This window comes from Amblyomma mixtum, chromosome 9 (genome assembly GCF_055824585.1).
Source record: "Amblyomma mixtum isolate Tamu chromosome 9, ASM5582458v1, whole genome shotgun sequence".
Lineage (NCBI taxonomy): Eukaryota > Metazoa > Arthropoda > Arachnida > Ixodida > Ixodidae > Amblyomma > Amblyomma mixtum.
In genome coordinates this window covers 82,841,848-82,864,481 of record NC_143020.1, presented here as the reverse complement: position 1 = coordinate 82,864,481, position 22,634 = coordinate 82,841,848, and the positions used below count along the sequence as shown (strand labels likewise).

Below are 22,634 nucleotides of genomic sequence, written 5' to 3'. Positions count from 1 at the left end.
GCACCGGTACAGGGTCGTCCACTCTTAGTTAGAATGCGCTAGCGCATGGCCGCACTCTTCAGAGGGCCACCGCGTGCGACACAGTCGCTCATCGCAGCAAAGTGGCACAGGAGAAGGTGTACCTGGACGTGGTGCTTCGTGTCATCTGCCACTTCGCTTCGATGCGCAACCGTTTCGGACGCAGTGACCCTCCAAAGAGCACGGCCATGCGCTAGGGTATTCTAACTAAGAGTGGACGACCCTGTACGTTTGAGACTTAATTGTGCAACTCTGTCGACATCAACGGCCCTTCAGAAGGGACAGCAGAAATATTTTGAATAAAAACGCAGAGTTCCCTTCAACATTTCCCACAACTATTTCAGGCGACACGAACAGTGGCTCAGTCGTACGGTGGCACTCTTATGACCACCCTAGTTTAAACCTCTGAGACATCAAGTATTAGAAGAAAAAATGACAGAGAATGTTTACTACATTCGAATCAGAGCGAAAGAATCGGTTGGTTGGTTGGTTGGTTTTTGCTACGTAAAAGACGACGATGGGTGGGCAGTGCCACGTGAGGGAGCGCTCGCGCTTCTAGGACATACAATAGGCAAGAGACGATTTTGTTCGGCTGTGAACCACAGGATTACTGCTTTCGCACTGAAAACACTTTTGCCCCTCTCTAAGGTGCGCAGAGCGCTAGTACTGAAACGGAATTCCCCACTTCTCTCTTGCACATATCCACGAAGACTCCTTTGCTATCGTATAGGGCTCGCAGTTAATGGCATTGATGATGCTGATAGTTTTATGCAGCGCAAGGGCATCTGTGACAAAACAGCGCCATGATATGAGCTGTTTCTTTCTACCGTGGAGTAAAAGGCTTACTCACTAAGAATTTAATCCCGATGAAGCCGTGCACTAAGCAAGCGGATCGATTGTACCCATTGTATAATGACTAGTGGCCCGGTGGAACTGGGGACCAAACCCCGCACCACCTGCGAGCGAGGTGGGTGCTCCGACTACTAGGCCACCGCTACGGTATGAGGGACATAAAATGCTACAAGAAGACCTTTACTCTGGAACATGAAAACTGGTTGCTTTATTCTCTTGTAGCCTTCAATTTACTAAAATAAAGACGTGCCAGTGGAATAGTGGTGGATGTTCTTTATTTACACATATCAATCACGATGCAACTTTGCGCTGCTGCTATGTTCATTGGCGATGTTCTTGTGACATGATGGTTATGCACTTGTGAAGGCGCCATACAGATGACGCATCACTGTCGCTTGTTGCCGCCTCGGGATGAGAACAGATCTGTGAGTCTCTTGGAGATTGCGTCCACGGCTCCGACTTGCGCCCTAGAAACCGGTCCGAGTGGGTCGAGCGGAGTCAGTCTCGACGCCGCCGACAGTGGGCTGATGGGCGACAGCGGGTTGAGTGGATTCCACGGACTCAGCGGGCTCACGGGAGAGGGGCTGAAGATGCCTGGCCCACCGTTCAGCTTGCTGCGTCGGCCATAGGCTCGGAAGGTGTCCGGAATGATGAGGAAGATGTCTTTGACCTCATCCAGGAGCTTGGACTGCGGCTGGGAGCGTTCTGTGAGCGCGCAGGAAGAGATAAGGAGCTTATTGCTACGCACTATGAGTTCCATGCTTGTTGTTCTATCTCCAATGAAGGAAGCGTTTCGGTGTACTTGAAGTTAATTCAATAGGTTTAGGGCTGTACCACAAGGTGAAGTAAATTTATAACAAGAGAACAATTACTCGTCATTAGCATTTATGCAAGCGCACCGACTACAAGTGAAGAGTATATAGCTTTCTCAGAAATTTAACAGTTGAAGAAAAAATTGTGCTAGTCTGGGCTTTGAACCTGAGACCACCGTCCACAACCAATGAGCTAACCAGGACGGCTACTATATGGCAGGGTGAGGCCGAGCTGACCGAAAAATCAAAACGAGAATACCTTTCTAGATAAGAGGAATCCCCAAAATGGGGTAAATTTGTATTAAATCAGTAACTACGCGTTAGTATCAACTTTGTTAAATCTGAGGTTACTCGAAAGACAATGACATTGCAGGTCTAGAAAGATTTATTAATGAGAAAGCATTAGATGCTAAACATTAGATTGTTCATCGACACGAAAACCCGGTGCCGCCCAAAAAGTGGTAGTGTTACAGAACTCGCGATTTGTCCGCACAGTGTGACGCAATCGAAGACGGGAAAAATGCAATATGCTAACCAGTAATATCCGGTAACAGTACTGACAACTGCACCAACAAGAAAGGAATAGTATTACATTAGGACTGACATATATATAGAAGAAACCTTAATACAGCAAAATTTGAATATAATTGATATAAAATTGCAATGCTTTCGCTTTATGTGGACATTAGTTCCTTAGGTGCCCCTGATATTTTTTTTCATTCAATATGCCTAAGGCCATCGACAACCTTGAGTTTTCCCTAAATTGTTTGCCGTCATAATATTTCTGATGGTTAGTTAGGGTGGCTGAACCTAACCAGACTTGAAATGAATGCGAGAAGCCTCAGATTAAGCTAATTCATATGTTAATCCACATTTGATCTTGAGACCTTCGATCATTGAGAAGTGACGTCATTTTATGTCATTTAGACATCACATTTGATAGTTTTGGTGTCATATTCAGCTCTTGCTGCTGTGAGCCCTTCAGTTTTAAGTAGGGGTGTGCGAATATCAAATTTTTCGAATACGAATCGAATACGAATACTTGGTTCCGAATATCGAATCGAATATCGAATAATCAAGGACGGACGCATTTAACCACTACAAAACATTATTTGAGCACCCAAGAACATCACAGTTAAACTATCGATGATTAAATGAACACAAAAAGTGTGTGTGGCTGCACAAAAAGTATCAGCCTCGAACATTATTCTTAGAAGAGTGGAAATATCAGAGAAGATGGCTGGTACACAGCACTGATTAAGGCTAGCCTGCCATCAGCACAAACGCGCGTTGCTGGGATGTACATAAAAGGTTGCAGTGAAGGAAAACCCGCTGCTCCACATGGTCAGGCAGTAGTAGTTCCCTTCTAGGTGAAACGACTTCTCCAGCCACAGAAAATGCCCTCTCACTTGTCACTGAACTGGCACGTATTGCGAGGTACTTCGTGCACAGCTCTGGCCATACCAGCTTCGCACGTATAGCCACAAAGAAGCTCACCAGCGCAGTCAGCTACGGCATGGCCCTTGGAGGAAGGAAGAATTTTCCTTCCTCCATGCGCATTGCTCTACGCGCCGCCCTGTTGTTATGTCTCTGTCGATAGGGCTTGCGGACCGAAATGAACGCCGGTGCTCACATTGTATATTCGGCTATATATGAATATTCGAGTCGGGTCGAATATTCGAAACAACACGAATACTTGGATTTCGAATCGAATACGAATACCAAAAATATAATATTCGAATAATATTCGAAAATTTCGAATATTCGCACATCCCTAGTTTTAAGCTTTAGTGTTGCATTTGGCAAAAAATTCCGCATTTAAAAAAAATTGCACAGAAATGTTGTTTATTCTTGGACAACCGAAATTAAAAAAAAAATATTCATGCGTTTTTTAGGAAGGACCCAGATGCCCGTCAATCTTGTCGGAGCTTTCTTTCTCCATGGCGCCGTGAGCCCTCTTTCGGTGTAAATAAGCATTGATTGAATGACTGGTTTAATGTTTGATTTAGTAATTGATTACCGATGCTTCAAGCTTTGAAGATTTTACGTGTAAGAGACGTGTAAGAGCGTTTCTTACGTGTAAGAGACTGCGCGGCCCTCTTGCGTCCCGTGAGCCCTTCGGTGAGGTGGTTCTGCAGGCGTCCCGCGATGGTCCTGAGGGCATCCATTGTGCTCACCAACGACAGTGCGTTGGGCAGCTCTTGGGACGAGGCACCGGCCGAGGTCAGGTAGTTCTGCAGCTCAGCAAGCGTAGACACGTACTCGGGCTCTTTGCTGCAAGTGATACATATCGACGTCAGACCAGCAGAAAAAGTTCATGTCTGTGAAGAAGTACAGCCTTTGGTCTGAAGTAAACAATCCGAGTGGTTTGCTTCTAATTCGTGTGTTGGAGCCCTAGAACTATACATGCTACTTGCCACTTTCGGAGGGGTGAGAAGTATAGTTCATCTCATCTCAGAATGCTCGTGTAAAAAAATCAGCGCGAATGGCACAAGGAACGCAGGAAAGGAGAACATGCACGGCGATGACAGGCGGTCAGAATGCTACCGACACGTGACTAGCCAAAATGAATGGTTCAGAATGCGACTCGTTGGGCTGTGTACTAGCGGCTAAGGCTGTGCATTAAACACATTTTCAAAAGACGATCATGCGGAGACCCGGAAACTGTCCTGCATCATCCATTAGGATCAGGGAGATTTTCGGCCTCATAACTTCATTGTTTCTGCATTTACTAGCTTCTTCACGCCACGAAGTGTCTACAAGTACATTCGTTTTTGACCACCGTTTGTGCCCTTTGGTATACTGGTAAAATGCAGGATTCCAAATTAGGGAATAGACCATATGGTGTTCTTGAAGTTAAAGCATTTTCTCCGGCCTCTCGGCGTTATATTTCCCCATTACGCGTTCCGCCAGTGTGGCGGTCCTGCCTTTCCTTGGACTAGCTTACGTACCAGTTACCTTTGGGGACTCTACGAAAGATTTTGTATGCGCTTAATGTTGCATGGTAATAAAGCTCCCCGTTTCCCTGATTAAAGACCTTGCGCATCAATACGGCTCAGAAGGTGACATTTAGCTTCAACGCTGCTGACCACTGACCTTTCCTCCTTGACCTCTTCGACCTTGTCACGGGCCAGCGAGAACCTGCTTGGCAGACTGCTGACCATTTGGAAGAAGCCGCGGGCCCTCTCCGGGTACTCCTGCAGAACTCCGTGCAGGTCTCCGTGCAGGATACGCTGCATGTCGCTCATGACACGTCTGAAGTCGAATATCACCTGCGGGATTCACGTGAGAATGGTGGTACGGTAGAAGGTAAGCGTGAGTTGAGCGCCAGTAGCATCGAGAGTAAGGTACTTGCGGAAAATGTTCTTTGTGCAATGGCTAAATGGTTTATGGTTTATGGGGGTTTAAAGACTCAGGCTACAAGGTACGCCGTAGTGGAGGGCTACGGTAATTTGGACCGCCTGAGGCTTCTTAACGTGCACTGGCATCGCACAGTACACGGGCCTCTAGCGTTTCGCCTCCATCGCAATGCGACCACCACGGCCGGGATCGAACTCGAATCTTTCGCGTCAGCAGCCGAGCACCGTTACCACTGAGCCACCGCGGCGGCAGAGGACCGAATGAGTTCAAAACAAAATGAGTATTTACATAATACGTCCCTGCTGACGTTTCACTGACAGGCCCCAAACCATTTATGACTACCAACCTGAAGGATCTTGACGACTTCCCCGAGAACAGTCGGGTTCTTATCGATGGGTTTGACGTTGGTGAAGGCGTCTGTGATGCTCGTCAGGTCCGGAATGGTGGGAGCCTCGGGGAAGTAAGGTTTCACTTCTTTTGGCGGAGCTGGAACGTCCTTCTTAGGTTCTGGCTCTGGCTCTGGGGCCTTGGCGGCTGGTGGCGGGGGTACGTCATCCTCCACTGGTTCTTCTTCGGAAGAGTCGTCCTTATCGGCTTCGCTGGGCTTTAGTTCTGACTGCAGACGGCCCAGCTCTTGCCTGGCGCACTACACAATCGAGAGAAAGCAAGATCACAACGTATATTCGAACACAGAGTTTGGATGAAGACAGTAAAAGGACTATTTTGGTCAGTGGATGCGTACAGAAAGAACTGCATTGTAGAGATAGGTAAGTGTGGGATAACCAACGTCATGTGAACACAGTCAGCCGGGTTCATGCGCCGCGATGCACCTAACTGTCAACAGTCAAACTCAGTATTCATGATTTCATTGTATCGGTGTTGGATATCAGCGATGAGTCATTAATGGCGGCAAAGCTTCAAGTAAAAAAAGCATATAGACGGGAAGTGCCCCTAAAACTGGGTGCTGCCCCTTCAGTTCGTGAGGTTACTTTTTGTTTTTGTTATTCACCCTCGAACGAATAGTAAGTGTCAAAGGTTTCAAAGTGCACCAACCTTCTCTACTTAAGAAATAAGACAAGTAAATGGACTGAAAATTTTTTATGATATTAGATTTTCAGACTGTTAAAAATGCCTTGCAACAAAAATGCTCGGTGGCAACTATGAGGGAACACATAAAATACTGTAAACGCGCTGTCTACATGTCAGTTAAAAAAACATTGCATTAAACTTGACGGAAGTTCTCAGAAATTTTCGCTGTAAATTTGTTGACGCTAAATTCTTGATGATTTTCAAAGGGTAAATTTGATGTTTTTAGCCTCAAAGAAAAAACGAAAGCGCGAAGTTTGGAACTCAGGTTTTAGCATATGTATTCTTCCTCAGCCCAACCGTGTGAGGGGCACTGAATGCGTGGTATGAAATAATTGTTTGATAACTAGCATATGGGCGTCAGCGGTTGTCCTCAGTGCAAACCTTCACGAAATGCAGAATAGCTTCCTCCCAAAAGGTACCCACAGAAGCAGTGACATTTATGGTGTTTATCAAACAAGACATTGAATATGCCTATATATTTGTGAAGGTGACAGTGCACAAGCGTTTTAAGTCAAATACTTTCTTAGCAGAAGTTAGGGCCAGTGATAAAAGTGTGCGTCTGGAAGAGTTAAGTAAGGAAATATCTTGCACGTGGTCTAACCTGTGAATGGTTTGGTTGGTTTATTGGGGTTTAACGTCCAAAGCGACTGAGGCTATGAGAGACGCCGTAGTGAAGGGCTCCGGAAATTTCGACCACCTGGGGTTCTTTAACGTGCACTTACATCGCATAGCACACGGACCTCTAGAATTTCGCCTTCAAGAAATTCAGCCGCCGCGGCCGGGATCGAACCCGCGTCTTTCGGGTCAGCAGCCGAGCGCCGTAACCACTGAGCCACCGCGGCGGGGCTCTAACCTGTGAATATACGGTGCACTAAATCTACAAAATAAAAAGGAAGCTTTGTTATAATGTAACGAGAGCATACAATGCGAAACGTTATGGTGACGGCGATCTGTTCCGCGAAAAACGTGAAAAATAATTCTGTTGGCCTAACATACGGGCATCTTCTATTGCTTACCTGTGTGTAGGCTTCGGCTGGCACAACTAGGCCGCTTTCCTGAAAACATCAAAAAGCAATGAAGAGAAAAAACGTAAGGACACATCATAGTAAATATAACGTGCACAAACACAATGTAGTCCATTCCTAAATTCGCTTGACTTAAGCTTAGTTGTCGAAAAACAGACTGTTATTACTACGATGCCGGTTCACGCGGAAGAAATTACGTGTAAACATTCAGTCTTGTTTGTCTCCGGCGCGCCAAGAGCCGGATTTAATGATTTTTGTACAAGGCAGACAGATTGTGAGACCGGCGAAAATTACATAAAGCGAAATCCATCACAACATTTTTGTTAAGCTTTTTTTTTTAATGGCGTGAACCACTCTTTAATTATGTGCGTGCAGCTTGCCTTTCCTACGAAGTTTGCGATTGCATTTGGAATCTCTGCTAAGTTTGCAGCCGGTGGCTTATTGTTAAGCCAGAAAGTGAGAGCTGCTAAACAGCTGTATCAATGCTTGCTAAGTAGTACTCACATTTTCAGTCACTCCGTCAAGGGCCTTCAAGCACTAAAAGCAGAAAGAAGAAAAAATAATAAATAAAAACTAGGAAGACGCTTCAGCTTCAGCTTCGCCTTAAGACTAAGACGCGATACTGACACCTACCTCCTGATTTTTTATATTTCTATTCCTTTTCTTTCTCATTTCTCATCGATTACCAATCAGCAATCACATTACGGACCGTGGTCACTGATTACAATCACAATTACTGATCACATTAACGATTAAAAATCACCAAGCATTGTCTAGGTTACACTGCAGGACATACTACGCCACTACTTACTCATACACATACATACCATTTGTTTTAGTACAGTAAAGCATAATAACACCGCCTTTTTATTCCTCGCAATTTCTGACGCTTAATCAGCATATTTACATTCGATTTTATTTTTTTTAATTACTATAACATCAGTACACATCCCAAACACGCCTTACTAAGTCATACACATCACAACGCGTTCACCTCTAAAACGATAGAACCAACGACCCTTCGTGGCCTATTGCGGGGGGCTTATGCTGCGCAGGACCGGCCGCCTGAATGGTCACTGATTCTTGACACTTATGTATGTTCCTCGCAATTTTGATGTGCTGGTGGAGTGGACTGTACTAAGACATGAGAATGTGTGTTTACATCGCGGAATAGTATGTGTATGTAAAGCATTTAGTAGCTTAGCGGGTTTGCTTTCCATGCTAGAAAGAAAAAAAAAGACATTTTGTGGTCTATGCTTTGCATGCCCGCCTGGTGCACAGAGGACCTGGGTTTGAACTCCGATGGCGGCTCTTTTATTTTATTAATTTACTTCTGCATTCTCCTACATCTGTATAATGGAATTTTTTCCGATCTACGCAGGACAACGGCCGACACCGGGTTTTCCGCAGAACGAGCTCCTCACGCTATCGCGTAATGATGATGATGATGATGTCCTCAGGCTCAAAATGTCACTGCAGTTCTTTTCTTTCTTTTAGTCGGCAGAATGAACTGAAGGGTGGCGAGCGTTTTCTTCGGGAACGTAGAAAGCGCTTCATGCGAGACGACACAACGTTCAGAAAACGCTTTATCCGCCCTAGAACACTCACCTCTGGTATCGAGGACTGGCTGGGGACGTCTGTCTTGACGAGCTCATCACTGTCTGGCAGCTTGATGCTGATGGGAATGTTGCCCCCATAGAACTTCGTGGCGGGTGCCCCTGCAGAGGGAAAGACACACGGGCGGTATAACCAACTTGATCGTATCTCTCTGATTTACAAATTACTTTCAATAGTTTCCTTATTTACATAACAAAAAAATGCATGCTTTTAGTCTGTGCAGTAGTCAATGTAAGCAGCTGAAGGGAGGAGTAAACAATTTTTTCTCACTATGTACTTCATGTGCGTGGATTTTGGGGGAAGTTATTGTTCTCCCCTGCCTTCCACTCTTTCCCACTGCCGACAAAACAGGTAACTATGATAAAATCACTTTTTTAGATCAAAGCTTTAGAAAATGTTGCATTTCCGTAGGAATTCAAAATTTTAGACTAGCTTGAATGGACATATCGAATCACTGTGAAGTACCATTGGTTATAAGAAAAAATGCATTTTCGTTAAAGTATCTATAAAGGACGCTAGGCGATGCGTGGAATCATATTAATAATTTCAAATAGCCTTCTTTTGCACAAATAAACATCTTTCTCTACAAAGAAATAATAGTAATTTTTTTTCTGGAATTGTGTAACGCCATTCAAGTACGCATTTGTTTACCGCATGGATTGGCGCATTTTTTTTAAAGGAACCAGGTGTTTAGCAAGATACGAGCCACATGCAATGGCGTGACGTAGAAAACAAACTAGACATCTTAGCGTCCCAGTACGCCTCCCGACGTAGCCTGTTTCCCAGTGAATACAGGTTGCTACAGTTATATACCGCAAGGTAGAACTCTGGTACCAGACTTAAGTAGAAATCAAAACTTTCGCGAGAACGGCGTAGATAAACATCGCACTTAATTGGTGGGAACCAATCCCATTCATAAATTTGTATAGTTTACAGTTCGAATACTCCCCCCCCCCCCCCCCCCCCTTCGGATTGGGTCACTGTTAAAGGAGAGAATTATTATCTTCTGCAGACTTTAATATTTTGATATGTGCACAGTTCCGATAACAAAAGAAACATTTATCATCTGGTGCTTCGAAATCCTAAACAGTGATCTCCACTGCCAGAAATTACATAGAAATTCGAGAACAATTTCAAAGAAAGGAAGAAAAACAGGTAATTTGCAAGGTGCACGAGAGCTTACGTTCCAAGTGCGAAGTTTGTATTAGAATTTTTTTGATTGCACAGGCCTCATGCAGAGAAAGAATCACACAGCTCATTTAGACAAGCAAGGATGAATTCAGCGATTAATCTCATCTCCTGAATCCCTGTAATGTGTTCGTCTGAAATTTTATTTCAATGCTACGATTTTTACCATCTTGCGGCAGTGTTCTTGCTTACCTCTCAGGAAGGGTACCGCCATAGCAAAGACTGCTAAGAGCAGAAACATTCTGTTTCCTCCGGCCACCATGACTGCTTTCTTCACACCTGCGCCACAAAACACACCAACACCACTCTCAGTGTCCAGAAGCGGGGGTCCCCGTTCATAAGCTCCTGCAATCCATTACCATCCATAACAAAACTTTTCCGAGTTGTTCTGAGTTTCCGGCTTAGAACAAACAAGTTTAAAAGCTTGTTCACTAATGGCGCACCTCAGGCAGAAACAACGAAATACTGGAGTCGCCACCAAGGAAAAACAAAAACTCAACGACGGTGTCCATTCATGTTACAGAATTCATAGAAGTACCTCAAAAAAGCGCTGTATTGGGAACGCTTACGTTACTTCCAAATTAATACCGTTAGGGACGCAAAGCGAAGGTAGCGAGCCCTGACGAAACATATATGCCCTTGATTTTTTTAAGAAATGCAGTATGCATTCAGGAGCGTGAAGCGAAATTTTTCTCGCAAATTAAGTCGCACATAAGCTGCGTTTTGGCCTAGGATGCCATCACACTAACACTTGCATAAAATACCCTTTGTTTAGATATCCAGCCACATTTACATGACCCGCGGTCACCTTGCATCTAATGCAGTCCTGTTTGAGCTTCTGGGCTCCTAATAATACACAAACGTTTATTCCCATTCTTTAGGGCTACTTAGCATTGGTACAAGGCTACAAAAGCGCTGAAACAAGGTCAGACGCCATCTTTGACCTTGTGAATGAAAAGGGGTTTATACTTCAGACAAAGAGTGCGCGTGTCGCAGGTAGATGCAAACTAAAAAGGAAACTTGGCACAACGAATGCGGGGACGCCTAGCAACTATCTCTGAGCGCTCTGCGTAACGTACACGTGCGCTGTAGCTATTACCTCTTCCTCCTTGTGAATTTCTTTGGAGGAGGAATTATAGAGGCCCGTGTACTGTGCGATGTCAGTGCACGTTAAAGAACCCCAGGTGGTCGAAATTTCCGGAGCCCTCCACTACGGCGTCTCTCATAGCCTTAGTCGCTTTGGGACGTTAAACCCCATAAACCAAACCAAACCAAACCAAACCAAACCAAACCAAACCAAATCTAGTTGGTCACAAGGAGCGGTAGCGAGAAAAGTTTTGACCTGAGGCATGCGATTCAATATATTTAGTGTCACGATCGGCGTGACGAAGAAAAACATATAATATACAAGAAGCAAGGAATGGGGTAAGAAGCAGGCGCCGAGCGAATGTTGAGATTGAGAACAGGTTGATCTTTGCTGATTTTACTGAACGTGTTTGAGCTTTGCCTGCTGACTACTACTAAAGACTGCCCCCAGCAGCTTTGACAGCTGCAATTTTCGCAGTTGCTTCGCTTCATTCGTTTTGACTCAGGGACCAGAGACCTCTAGCGACCGTTAGCGATACCGCGTCAGCGGTCACAGAGACAGAGACAGCGTAAAAAGGGTGCATACAAAGTGGTAAAAACAAGTCAAAATCAAACAGCAAAAATAGATAGGAGGTGCAGAATGTACCAAGAGTGATGCTTTACAGTTAGCAAGTATTAGGTGCAGCGTTAAAGGCAGTGCTGAAATGTTTCGTTTCTGTGCCTGCAAAAATAACGAACTCAGAAATACGGACTACTCTAGGCTTGAAAAGCTTTGCGACGGGGGAGTTTTTTTATCAGTGATGTCATCAAATTCTAGTTTAGCCCATTTTATATCCGCGATCGAAGTCATCATGACATGGCATCTTAGTACGGAAACTATGTTCAACGCCAGCGCAGTTTGCGCTGCAAGGAGATTTTGGCGATCGCTTGCACGACGCTACTATGTATTGAAGGCAATGACGCCAAGCATTTCTGACAAAAGCATATTTCAGCGAGACGGAGCTTACGAACGCAATTTTTTTCATAAATTGCAAGAGATCCCTATGATAATCAATAAAGCCGCAGATCTCCCCGGCAGGCCTGCATTTTGTTTTGCTATTAACGTTTTTGCTGAAGTCAAAAACGTTTTCTGTTTGCTGTTTATAGCAGTCTTGACTGCTCGATATAAGCGATAGAAAAACTAATCAAAAGATTTTGCTACTCATCGGAAGAATAGACCATTACATTCAATTTTTCCATAATAGTACCTTACAATATTCCAATTTTCAGAATTTTTGTTCCAAAATGCTCGACTTGGTTATAATGGCTACAATAAAATTTCAGCACGAAAAAGCCTGCATGCAATTGCACTGTACACCGGAAGGGTAACATACTCCATAAACTGAAATCCTTGACGCTAGCAATGCCTTTGATGCAACTTCCGTTTAATCCTGGCGCTCGAACTTTCTGACGCAAGTAACGCAGTGAATTATGAAGACAAATTTAATCCAAGTGGCGGAATACGAGCGATCAGTAGTAAATGAATTCTATTCCCTTACATCCTGCGCGCTTCAGCTATTTCTTTTCTCAGTGTGCGGCACGTTGTTGAAGCAAATTCATAAATATGCATGGTGTGAAGTGCGGAAAAAATCTGTAAACCTTCCTCGTAACAGCGGGAATTCAAGTTCGGTCTTGCGTCAGCCAGCTTGTAGCCATTTAGGCAGTTCTCCCCGCTTAAAAGGAAGGAAACCAAAATATCTTTGCAGTGAGCAAGCCTGTTTACCCAGGAAGCGTAACATTTACCACGACTTTTCCCCTCTGCCATCACCCCCCCCCCCCCCTTCCTATAATATCATTAATACATTTTCCCCGACGTTCAACGCCTCTTATATGTTTACATTCCATGGCCCTTGGCCTCGCCACAGCATTAGTGCATCCGAAAATATAAGTCGTTTCAGACACCCTATAAGACAGCAAGCTGCACGAGGAGCAGTTTTCTTGTGCTGTGGAAAAAAAGACGCGAATTCCTGTGCTAGAAAGCGTGTTAAGATTAAGCGCAGTTAGTTGAAATAGAATTTTCAGGAGTATTAGCTGCCCTGTTTGGAGTGAATGTCTTGACCATTCTCCTAAGATTAAATGAACACGAAATAACATGCTTGAATATATTGTCCGGTTTCTGTCACCATCCCCGAGTGGAACACACTTTCCATATAAACGGAATCCCTCAACGACCATGCAGCATTAATCACTACCTCAACAAGCCTTCCACATTAAAAGGGGACGTACTGTAGCCGAATGTTTGGCGTGGTTGCTTTGCCCTGTTAGTTTTTTTTTGCGCGGTGTTTCCCGTTATCAGGCATAATAATTGCGGAAGTTACTGCGCATCAGCGGATAATTATATTTTTACCGTCTTTCTTGAGTCCTCATAGAGAAATTTTGGTCGTAACAAATCTTATTTGGCGAAGTGTATCAAACTGTTGTCAATCATTCCGAGAATGAAGCGCCTGCCTTAACTTCCCCGGTAATGTTTCACACTGTTAGCCAATGCACTACTGCAACGCGAAAACACTTGTCCATGTAATGTTCACAAGCAATAAAATATGGGCGTTTTGTTGTCGTGAAACATTTGCCTCTTGTAGACTAAACATGTAGGTTCGAATAAACCTAAACCGAATTCGAACATCGGTTGCCGGCCGGCATCTGCGCAACAAGGCGCTAACGTACTCACCCAGACCTCCGGTGTGAAGCAAATATCCAAGTCCGCTGCGTTCCTAGTTTATGAACTGTTTACTCCTCCAAGTGAGCCGGTGAGGCCAGCACGCGAGCCAGTTTAAGAGACTGCGCGCGGAACTGTGACGTCACTCGCTTCATCGCGGGTAGCGCGTCTCCCATTCGCCGAAAGGTGTGAGGGGGAATGGATTACCGCAAAAAGACTTTCCCCCTACCACGACGCCCGCTGAGACACACGCACAGCCTTAGACGTCCGAGAAACGGCGAGGGTCATCAAGACGGCGAAAGTACGGCTGCAGAAATCAAGATATAAATACATAAGAGAACGTGCATGGACTGCCAGCCTCGGTGGATCTTTTTCCGCCTCCGCCACACCGCTCGCGTCGACAGAGCGTCAAGGTCACGGACGCGAGGAGCGCGTATACAAAAAAGACAACTAAAACCGGACAATGTGACAGCAACCGGTTATACGAGACACCGGTTGCATCGGTCTTGTCCCGGCATACACCTTAGGAATTACGTAAGAGGCGCTCAATAAGCGGCGTGACGACACTCGTCTGAGTCATGACACGCGCGGCCAACACTTGTCCGACGACGGTGGTGGAGGGGAATAAGTTTTCCGTGCAGTCTCTTAAAGAACCGTCAAACGTTGTCCGTTCCTTTTTTATTCGTCACTGTTAAAAGCAGCGACTCCGCTGCGTATGCTGCATATCACCATTAGCAATGGCGTACACGTCAACGGGAAGTGCGCAGTGGGGTAAAATTACAGTGTTGTCGCGAAGCGGCGTGCATAGCCGATCGGACCAGATCACGTGGAGAGACGAGGCGGTGATGCTGAAACTGTCCGAACAATCTTGCACGTCCGTTGCGTCTGCGCGATGCAAGCTGCGGTACGTGATGCGTGCCTGAGCCAAGTTGTGTCACTATCTTCTCACCTTTCTTGTGTCTTTCTTCGAGTTAAAATGTAATGGCTGCTAGTCGTGCCTTCTCGTCTAGCAGCATGTACTCTAGCACTTACGATGGCCTGCAACGCTCCGGCCGTGACCTTGAATTACGCTCTATCACAAATCGGAGCGCGACAGTGCCGGGCCCCAGAACGGTGGGGGTCAGCGCGTAGATCTTTGCTTTCCGACTGGCTTCTAAATGCTTAACTTAAGACGCCTCATGACCCGCACTGCTTTGAACTGAGCTACGACCGCATAGTGTGTGTTGTAGGCCGTTTTCAGCGTGGGAGTTTGGTGGATGCCACTCAAGCAGGCTAATGACAGTTTCCACTTAGCTCGTATATTCGGATGTGTCTCAAGGCGTGAAAGAAAACAATGTTAATGGGAACCGGTTTGCCGAATGAATGAACGCAATCAAGGAGTGATGATATGATCCGTGTTTCCACGTAACAGAGGATGCGGCGCCTTCCAACGAAAGACTCATTATTGTCAGTCGTTCAGTTCTAATTGGTCGCAGTGCAGGAGAGACCCGCAACAAGTGACGGAATAATCGATTCTGCGTCGTGGAAAAGACACATGGTATCAAGGTCTGGCCGATGAGCCTCTAGAGAGAAGCCAATTGGAGTAAAAGGCTTCAGTGAAACGGCGCGATGCTTGAAGGTCGTTTGAAGGAGCATTGTCCTTGGACACCAAGGCATCTTGCTGTAGGAGCGCAAGTTGATGCGTGACGAAGAAAGAGAAAGGGAAGAAACAAACAGCGGTAGCCGGAAAAGGGAAATTACAGACCATTCCAGGTACAGGCAAAGGGTTACGGTGTAGCATCCACTCAAACGACAAGAGATGGGCAAAAGCTCCTCTGAGTGTCGTAGTTTTCAGACATGGTCAACAAGAAATACGCCTTTGCTTTTTTATACGTGATTGTTCCAGTCGCTAGAAAACTTGTTGAATGAAGTTGGACGTCGGCACCGTTCTAGGAAAGGCGGTCAGAGAACATGTGTTATGTAACACTTTCGCCCGCTGTGGAGCTTAGTTATTGTAAACTGCAAACTGTTTGGTTTAATGTCCCGAATCGACACGTAGGCTATAAGGGACGCCGTAATGGAAGGCTAAAGAATAATTTACACCACTTGAGGCTCCCTGAACATGCGCGGATATCACACAGCCCATGGTTGTTTTAGCATTTCGCCTCCATCGAAATACGATCTCAACGGCCGGGATCAAAAGCCGATCAAAAGGCGGCCGGGATCACCTTGGGATCAGAAGCCGAATGGCAAAGTCACTGAGTGACACTCAGGTCGGTTATTGAGACGTGGCCTACAGCACAGGTCAGTCTGAATTCACATCGCAGACGCAGCAATTAACAAGGCAAGAGCAGGCATACTTGAAGAATTTTATGAAATTAAAGTAATACCCTCTGGGCATAGCACACTTGCAGGTGTTTAATATCTTCATTTTAATACTTTTTTAAACAAATAGAATTCTAGCCTCGTGTTTGGGGCATGATAGCATCAGTCGCTTGACTGTCATTAAACCCAGCACAACACAATACTATATGAAAAGAGGCTCTGCACGTAATGTCCTGCACATTCACAAAGAACACAAAGTAACCGTTGTAATTATATGAAGAATATTGCCTAAGTGACTTTTCGGCATGCTCCGAGAATATGCGATACCAGTTTAATAAGGCTGCTGTGTGACATGGCATGAATTCATCTTCACTGATGCTGTGTCGGGCCACCAATAAATACATAACAACGTTCCAAATACGATGCGCAGAGTGAGACTTCCTCGCTGTGTCTGTCTTGCATGTAGTGCCAAATGTGCACTGTGGCCACGTCGCAACCTCTGGTCAGGAGAAAATACTTGCTTTCATGTCACATGTGCCTGTAAAGGTAACTATTTATTAGAACTTACTACCTCTATAATAACTCAGCGCCAAAACATGCGTAAGGTTGCTAAAGAAAACTAATAATTCACCTACTAGTTTGCCTCTATACAGCATTTCTTCGCAAGCATGGCGACACCTTTTGTCCAACCGAGAGGCGCCATTTTGAATTACTTGCATCGGGGTGAGCCCTACAACGGGCAGAAAGGTTCTGATATTCAATTTGAATTTGATGTCTGAAAGACGAATTGGATGCTATATAGATATATATGTCAAAGTCAAGAAAATATTGATTTCCGTAAAAATACTTTAATGCGGATAAATTAGCTAGTGTGCTTCGAAAATGGCGGTGATGTCACCACGCTACCAAAGAAAGCTGCATGGGGGCGCCCTGCTCACCTATCGGGGGACACTATCCGTGTAAAATTTGCCCAATTTACTTACATCGCAGTCCGGAGCACACATATCACTATTATTACTGAATTAGTTAATTAATCATTTACTTTAATTATTAATTAGTACTTGGTGTGCTTACTAGACGCTCTAGCAACGATACGTGCGTCTTCGGATGCGGTAAAACCAAAGATAGTGAAAACACGACGTAGAAACGGCAAAAGGCATAAAGAAACGAACACGCAGCAATATGATCGGCAGCACTAAGAGAAATGGTTTCGCATTACTGCACTTAAGCAGACTTAAAGGAACCGTTGGAATTTTTATTCTCGATTAGTAAAAAAAAATGCCATGAAGGCCATAGCCCCATTCGAAAGAAATGAAGAACTGGGTGTTCAACGTAAAGCCAAAGCAGCAGGCTATTACATGATATACTAGATGGCAAAGGCAGACAGAAAAGACAGCTTTCTGCTTCCCTTCCGCCCGAGCACCAACCGCTTTCCAAAAACAAGAATAAAGGATTTTTACGCACTAGATGCTGCTTCCAGGTTTATTCACGCACATGTGCCAGAACCTTGACCAATATTCTGCGAAGCATTGAACGGACGGAACAAGGCCGTCGAACTTTCCGTGCTGACGTCTCCACTGGGAAGCGTTTCATGGTTTGGTTTTTGATGACGTACGTACAGTGCTGCCAGCTGGCGCCGCATGCTGAACGCTTGGGCACCCGTGCCGGCAATCGGAAAGGCTGTGCGCCGGTCCCTATGTGGCCACGTCATGCGCTCTCAACTCGAGCGAGCGTCCACTACTAGAGAACAAGTAGCCAGAGTTGTTTACGAGCCCGCGAGCGACGCCTTTAGTGCGAAGTGCTAGCGGCGTAAGGTTGCTGCGGCAAATGGAAAACGTGTGTAAGTCGATCCGAAGGAATACGTGTCAGATAGGAGAAGGAAAGCCGCATACGACCTTCGGTTGTTGACTCATTGATCTGGCCAACGTAGGTTCAGTCGGCAGGTCTTTCTTGAGCCCATTGGCGCTCACCATTCAGTTGTCCTAAGCGCCTTATCAGCTCCGAATCGGGCACCAGACGGGGAACAGAGTTCAGGGTGCTCCGGGTCTTTGGGGTTTTCCTTCATTGTGGAGGTCGCACCAAGGATTTCACTACGGGTGCGCCTGCATACGTCAACAGCGACTGATTTAGCCGCGTGCAAACCGCGCAAGGTTAAGGAGCGGTCTGAAATGGAAAGAAATTCAAACTCCTTCCTAATAAAAATAGGAGGGGACATTTATGCTCCGCCTTAAGGCTATGACGTGATAACTTTAATGGGTTAAATGACATATATGCAGAATTGGTCACTCTCTAGGTAACATTCATAGATCCTTGGGAGTACTCATACTCCTCTATGCGCAGTGGTGCATGGCGGCATACGTATTCGACTTACCTCATGCCACTACAACGTTTACAAAAGCGAGCACTAAGGATAATAACTTTTTCTGCACTAAACCATCCGAGCAGCATTCTGTTTGAAGAACTTCGCGTACTAAAATTTTCAGCTCTGCGTGACTATAAAATCTCCGTTCTAGTAAATAGTATAACAACTAACCCTCCACTTCCGTTCAGCCTGTTCACTTTTCCAGTACGCAACACAAGACATGCGGCTAACGGTAACTTTAACCTTCCAATCCATAAGAATACATACAGTCAGAGATTATTAGAATCTGTTGAGACGAAGATCTGGAATACATTTCCAATAGAACTAAAGCTTGCCGGAAATTTTAAACTTTCTTCGAAGTTGTTTTTTTTTTGCACAATCAAGTAATGATGTGATTTCCCTACGTTAATTGAATGTTTGCATTTTGTTGAATGCAATGCGTGTATTTTGTAGAAATATCAGTTTGCATTTTCCTCGTGCGGTTGTCCAAATGCTTTGTTTTTTTTTAAAAATTTAAAATAAGACCGGAGAATTTCGTTATATTTGTTCACGGTTTTGTGTTTAAAATTATTCACATAATTTGCTGTGAAGTTTCCCAAATATGCTGTTTTGTATTGGACCGGATACTAGCCATGTAGGCTATCGGTCCAAATAGTTGGTACGAAGTTTCCTTGGATGAGCAAATAAAGATTATTTGATTGATTGAATGATGCGCCACTGCCCTGCGATGGCAGGTGCTGGCACCTGTGGGAGTTCCCAAGATCTTCCCAAGTTGCTCTTCCCAAGCAACCTCTCGCTTCTAATCCTTAATTTAATCCGCCACTTGCAACGGTGTGCAGTCTGCTCACAATCCGGCGGGCAGGTTGTGACGACTCCAAGAGGTCACGTGACTTAGGTGCCCCACCTGCCTCTTATATTTCTTTTCTGAGGATTTTTGGCTCAAGGTCAACGACACCGACGACGCCGGATTTTCTGCGACACGCCCTCCTTATCGCGTTAAGGAGGGCGTGTTTCTAGGTACGGAAATTCACAACCCCCTGTATAAACTTATTCTGAGCCTAGTTTAACCTAACCCACTTTGATAACCAAGCGAACCTAGTTAAGCCTGAGGTTTAAGACAAGCTAAAGTCAGCTTAGACTAAGAGAAGGACCACCTTGCCGGCGTAATTTCGCTGACGAATGGCGCCAATTTGAGTTCTGGAAAATGGTCAGCCGTGAATCGTTGTTTCTTGCGTGGTTTGCGGATGTTTCGAATGTGCGCTGATCAAAGAAACAAAAAAAAAAGATAAGGTTGTCCTTCTTTTAAGTGTGTGAGATTATGGGTTAGGAGCAGAAGCCACACAATGAACAAAAAGTGTCCGGAGTCCGGCGGCGCAGTGTCGTATACATCACATGTGACGTTTGGTAAGTGCAACCGTGGAGAGAAAGAAATACTCTTGTCCTCTTGTAAGGGAGAGGAGGGTGAGACCTAAAGGTGGCTTCCACGAAAGACACGAAATTATCTACCGATGGCTACCAGGCACAGCGGTATCGAGGCAATGAACGCGCTGACGAGGTCACACGAACTGCCCCCCACGACGTCGACTCCGTGTCAACCCCCTTCGAGAGCAGACGCGGCGGGCAGATTTCGCACACTTGCGCGGGAGATCACGCTTGCCTTGTGGAATTCCGTCCAGTTCTCGAACTCAGGCCTACAGTCCCTGGACTCTGACCTGAAGCTCAAGCTTCCAACCAGATACCACGATGTGAAGGAACTTTGCTTGCTGTGTCGGCTGTGACTTGGTGTAGCTTTCACCACCCTTTCCTTTGTAATCGGTTTGGCTAATAGCTCCGCATGTACCATCTGATCTGCGGGTGCGACGTAACTATAGCCCACATTCTTTGTGAATGCCCTGCATACAGTGCCGAAAGAAGGCCTCTCTGCAATGCGCTGGAGCGTCTAGATCCACGCCCACTGACGGAGATGAAGATTTTCGGCCACTGGCCGTGGAGGTATTCGGCGTTGAAGGCTTCCCAGGCACTGCGCCGCCCCTTGAGAGCGTCGGGCCTGCAGGATAGGTTCTGACTTCACCGCATAATCAGTGACTCCACATACTGACTTCATTTTCCTGCTATTCCCTTTTCACCTTTACTTTTATATCCCCTCATCCCTTTTCCCCGTGCAGGGTAGCAAATCTGTTTCTTCCGGCTAACCTCCCTGCCTTTCCTTCTCGGCCTCTCCTTCTGTAAAGTTTTATTAGTTGTAGTTTTGTGACAGATCCTGTGTGCTTGCAGTTAATAGAAAGTAAACGCATTTCGTGTCTTTGAATAGTGTGAGGTTTACGTAAGATTTTGTTTGTAAACTGACATACCTAATACATGCACAAGCAAGTTTACTTTTTCTTGTCGCGCAAAAAACGCATAACTTTTGTCTGAAAGGATAACAAGTCAACCTGAAGCTGTAAAAAGGTTTTCAGGTCTACCCATGCCTGTTGACGACTTCAGTGCATGTGCACATGGGATGGCCTACGGCCTATGTGTGGGAAGTGTAGGAGGTGTACACTGGCAGTTGTACCGGTGTACATTGGTATACATTGGCAAGAGATGTACAGAACAGGTTTCACAGCGCTGGTTACTTGGAGGAGAATTAACACTGAGGAAAGGGCCGAAGATACTTGAAATGAACTAAAGCAATGCCAAATTTGGGCTAGTTGGTACATCGTCGAGGTGGACAGCGCAAAAACATACCCAAAAAGTCTAAACAACAGCATTTTTTGGGGATTTATGGGGGTTTAATTTCCCAAAGCGACTCAGGCTATGAGGGACGCCGTAGTGGAGGGCTCCGGAAATTTCGACCACCTAGGGTTCTTTAACGTGCACTGATATCGCACAGTACACGAGCCTCTAGAATTTCGCCTCCATCGAGATTTTTAGCGGGAAACCATTTATGAACACGATTTTTGCATATAATGTAAGATTTCACTATAACAATCAAGATATCCTCACATCACCCGACGGCAGTCTTGTATTTTTTTCTATAAACTTTTTTTTGTCACCGTCAAAGCGTGCCCCATTGGTTTTCTATGGCAGTTTTAATTGTTCGGTGCGATCGATGGAAACACTACAAAAGATTTCGCTACATATCAGAAGCGTGGACCATTACCTTCAGTGTTTTTACAGCAATATCGTACTATTTTTTGTTTTCAAAATTTTTGTCCGAGAAAGCTGGACATGGTTGATTCGGTGTCTGTCGCCTTTTTGCGGAGTTTTTTTTTTCCAAAATACTAAAACAGCATTGCCGCGCTTCGAGAAATGAATTTTCCAATGTGCTGGCATGGTACGTTGATATTTTTTTTATGGTAGATAGCACACGCACGTGCCAGAAGTAAAACTAAAGGAAGTTCACAAGAATCATATCAAGGTTCCTCCGTACGGCAGTGCTACAAGTTCACCGGAAACAAAGCTGTGCTCCACGCGCCGTTCGGATAAAGTGTAAGGTAGTTTCCTCTCGTCGAACTGCAAACGTCGATATGGCTCTGGCTTAAAGTAAATCGAAGTAGGAAAGGAAGTGTGGAAAGAAAAAGTAATCAGGAATAGTGCTACCAGGAAAACACCTACACATGCCTCAATGTGGGGTCTACAGTCGACTGTGTATTTTTTGTTCTCCTTAAAGATTGTGCCTCTTTATCACAGGTACGAAAAATATGCACCCACGGATCTGTGTGCAGGCAATTACAGCGTCTTTATTCGTTAAGGACTAAATGGACAGTTGTTGGTTAGAACAATAGGTATTAATAACAAAAGTAGCAAAGCTGTACGGCCTCCGAGTTAGCGTGCTCAGCAGCCGCTTGTCGTGTGCACGAAAAAGTTATCTACGTCTAATTAGTTTATGCAGGCTTGAAGATGGTCAATTAGTTTTGGAGCGCGAAAAAACAATCGCTATTTTTACAAGAGCGTTGGAAGTGTTTGCACAAATGTATTTCTCAAATTAGAAATCCAGGCATCGTGCGACGGTATTCTTTTCTTTTAAAGATGCACTTCATGCGAGAACGAGCAGTACAACAATTTTAATGGGAGACAAAACATGTCGAAATACATGCTACTGCTATTACTATTCTGAGAAATAGTATTTAGCGCGCTCGATAGCTAACGTAAATAAACCCCATCAGGGGCGATATTAGGGCGGTAAATTCATTCCGAATAAAGAAATCTCTGCTCATCCTAAAAAAATTAAAAAAAACACGCCA

The 22,634-nt window shown here is 45.1% G+C and overlaps 1 protein-coding gene across 1 annotated transcript; it reads right to left on the bottom strand.

Annotated features, from left to right (window-relative positions):
• Window positions 1-1,128: 1,128 nt before the first annotated feature.
• Window positions 1,129-13,899, bottom strand: LOC149329883 (uncharacterized). Its single transcript, XM_089560619.1, has 9 exons — window positions 13,755-13,899; window positions 10,154-10,240; window positions 8,765-8,874; window positions 7,661-7,693; window positions 7,148-7,186; window positions 5,389-5,688; window positions 4,779-4,954; window positions 3,760-3,956; window positions 1,129-1,575 (listed from the first exon to the last, which is right to left on the bottom strand). Exons 2-9 carry the CDS (start codon window positions 10,221-10,223, stop codon window positions 1,256-1,258), a joined length of 1,245 nt encoding a protein of 414 aa, XP_089416745.1. The 5' UTR covers window positions 10,224-10,240; window positions 13,755-13,899; the 3' UTR covers window positions 1,129-1,255.
• Window positions 13,900-22,634: the final 8,735 nt, after the last annotated feature.

Coding starts and splice junctions, on each gene's coding strand:
- LOC149329883 (XM_089560619.1), bottom strand. CDS start 10,223: ATGGTGGCCGGAGGAAACAGAATGTTTCTGCTCTTAGCAGTCTTTGCT. Junction 3,957..4,778: donor GAAGAGGTCAAGGAGGAAAG/GTCAGTGGTCAG, acceptor TATCACTTGCAG/CAAAGAGCCCGAGTACGTGT. Junction 1,576..3,759: donor GGCCGCGCAGTCTCTTACAC/GTAAGAAACGCT, acceptor GCGCGCTCACAG/AACGCTCCCAGCCGCAGTCC.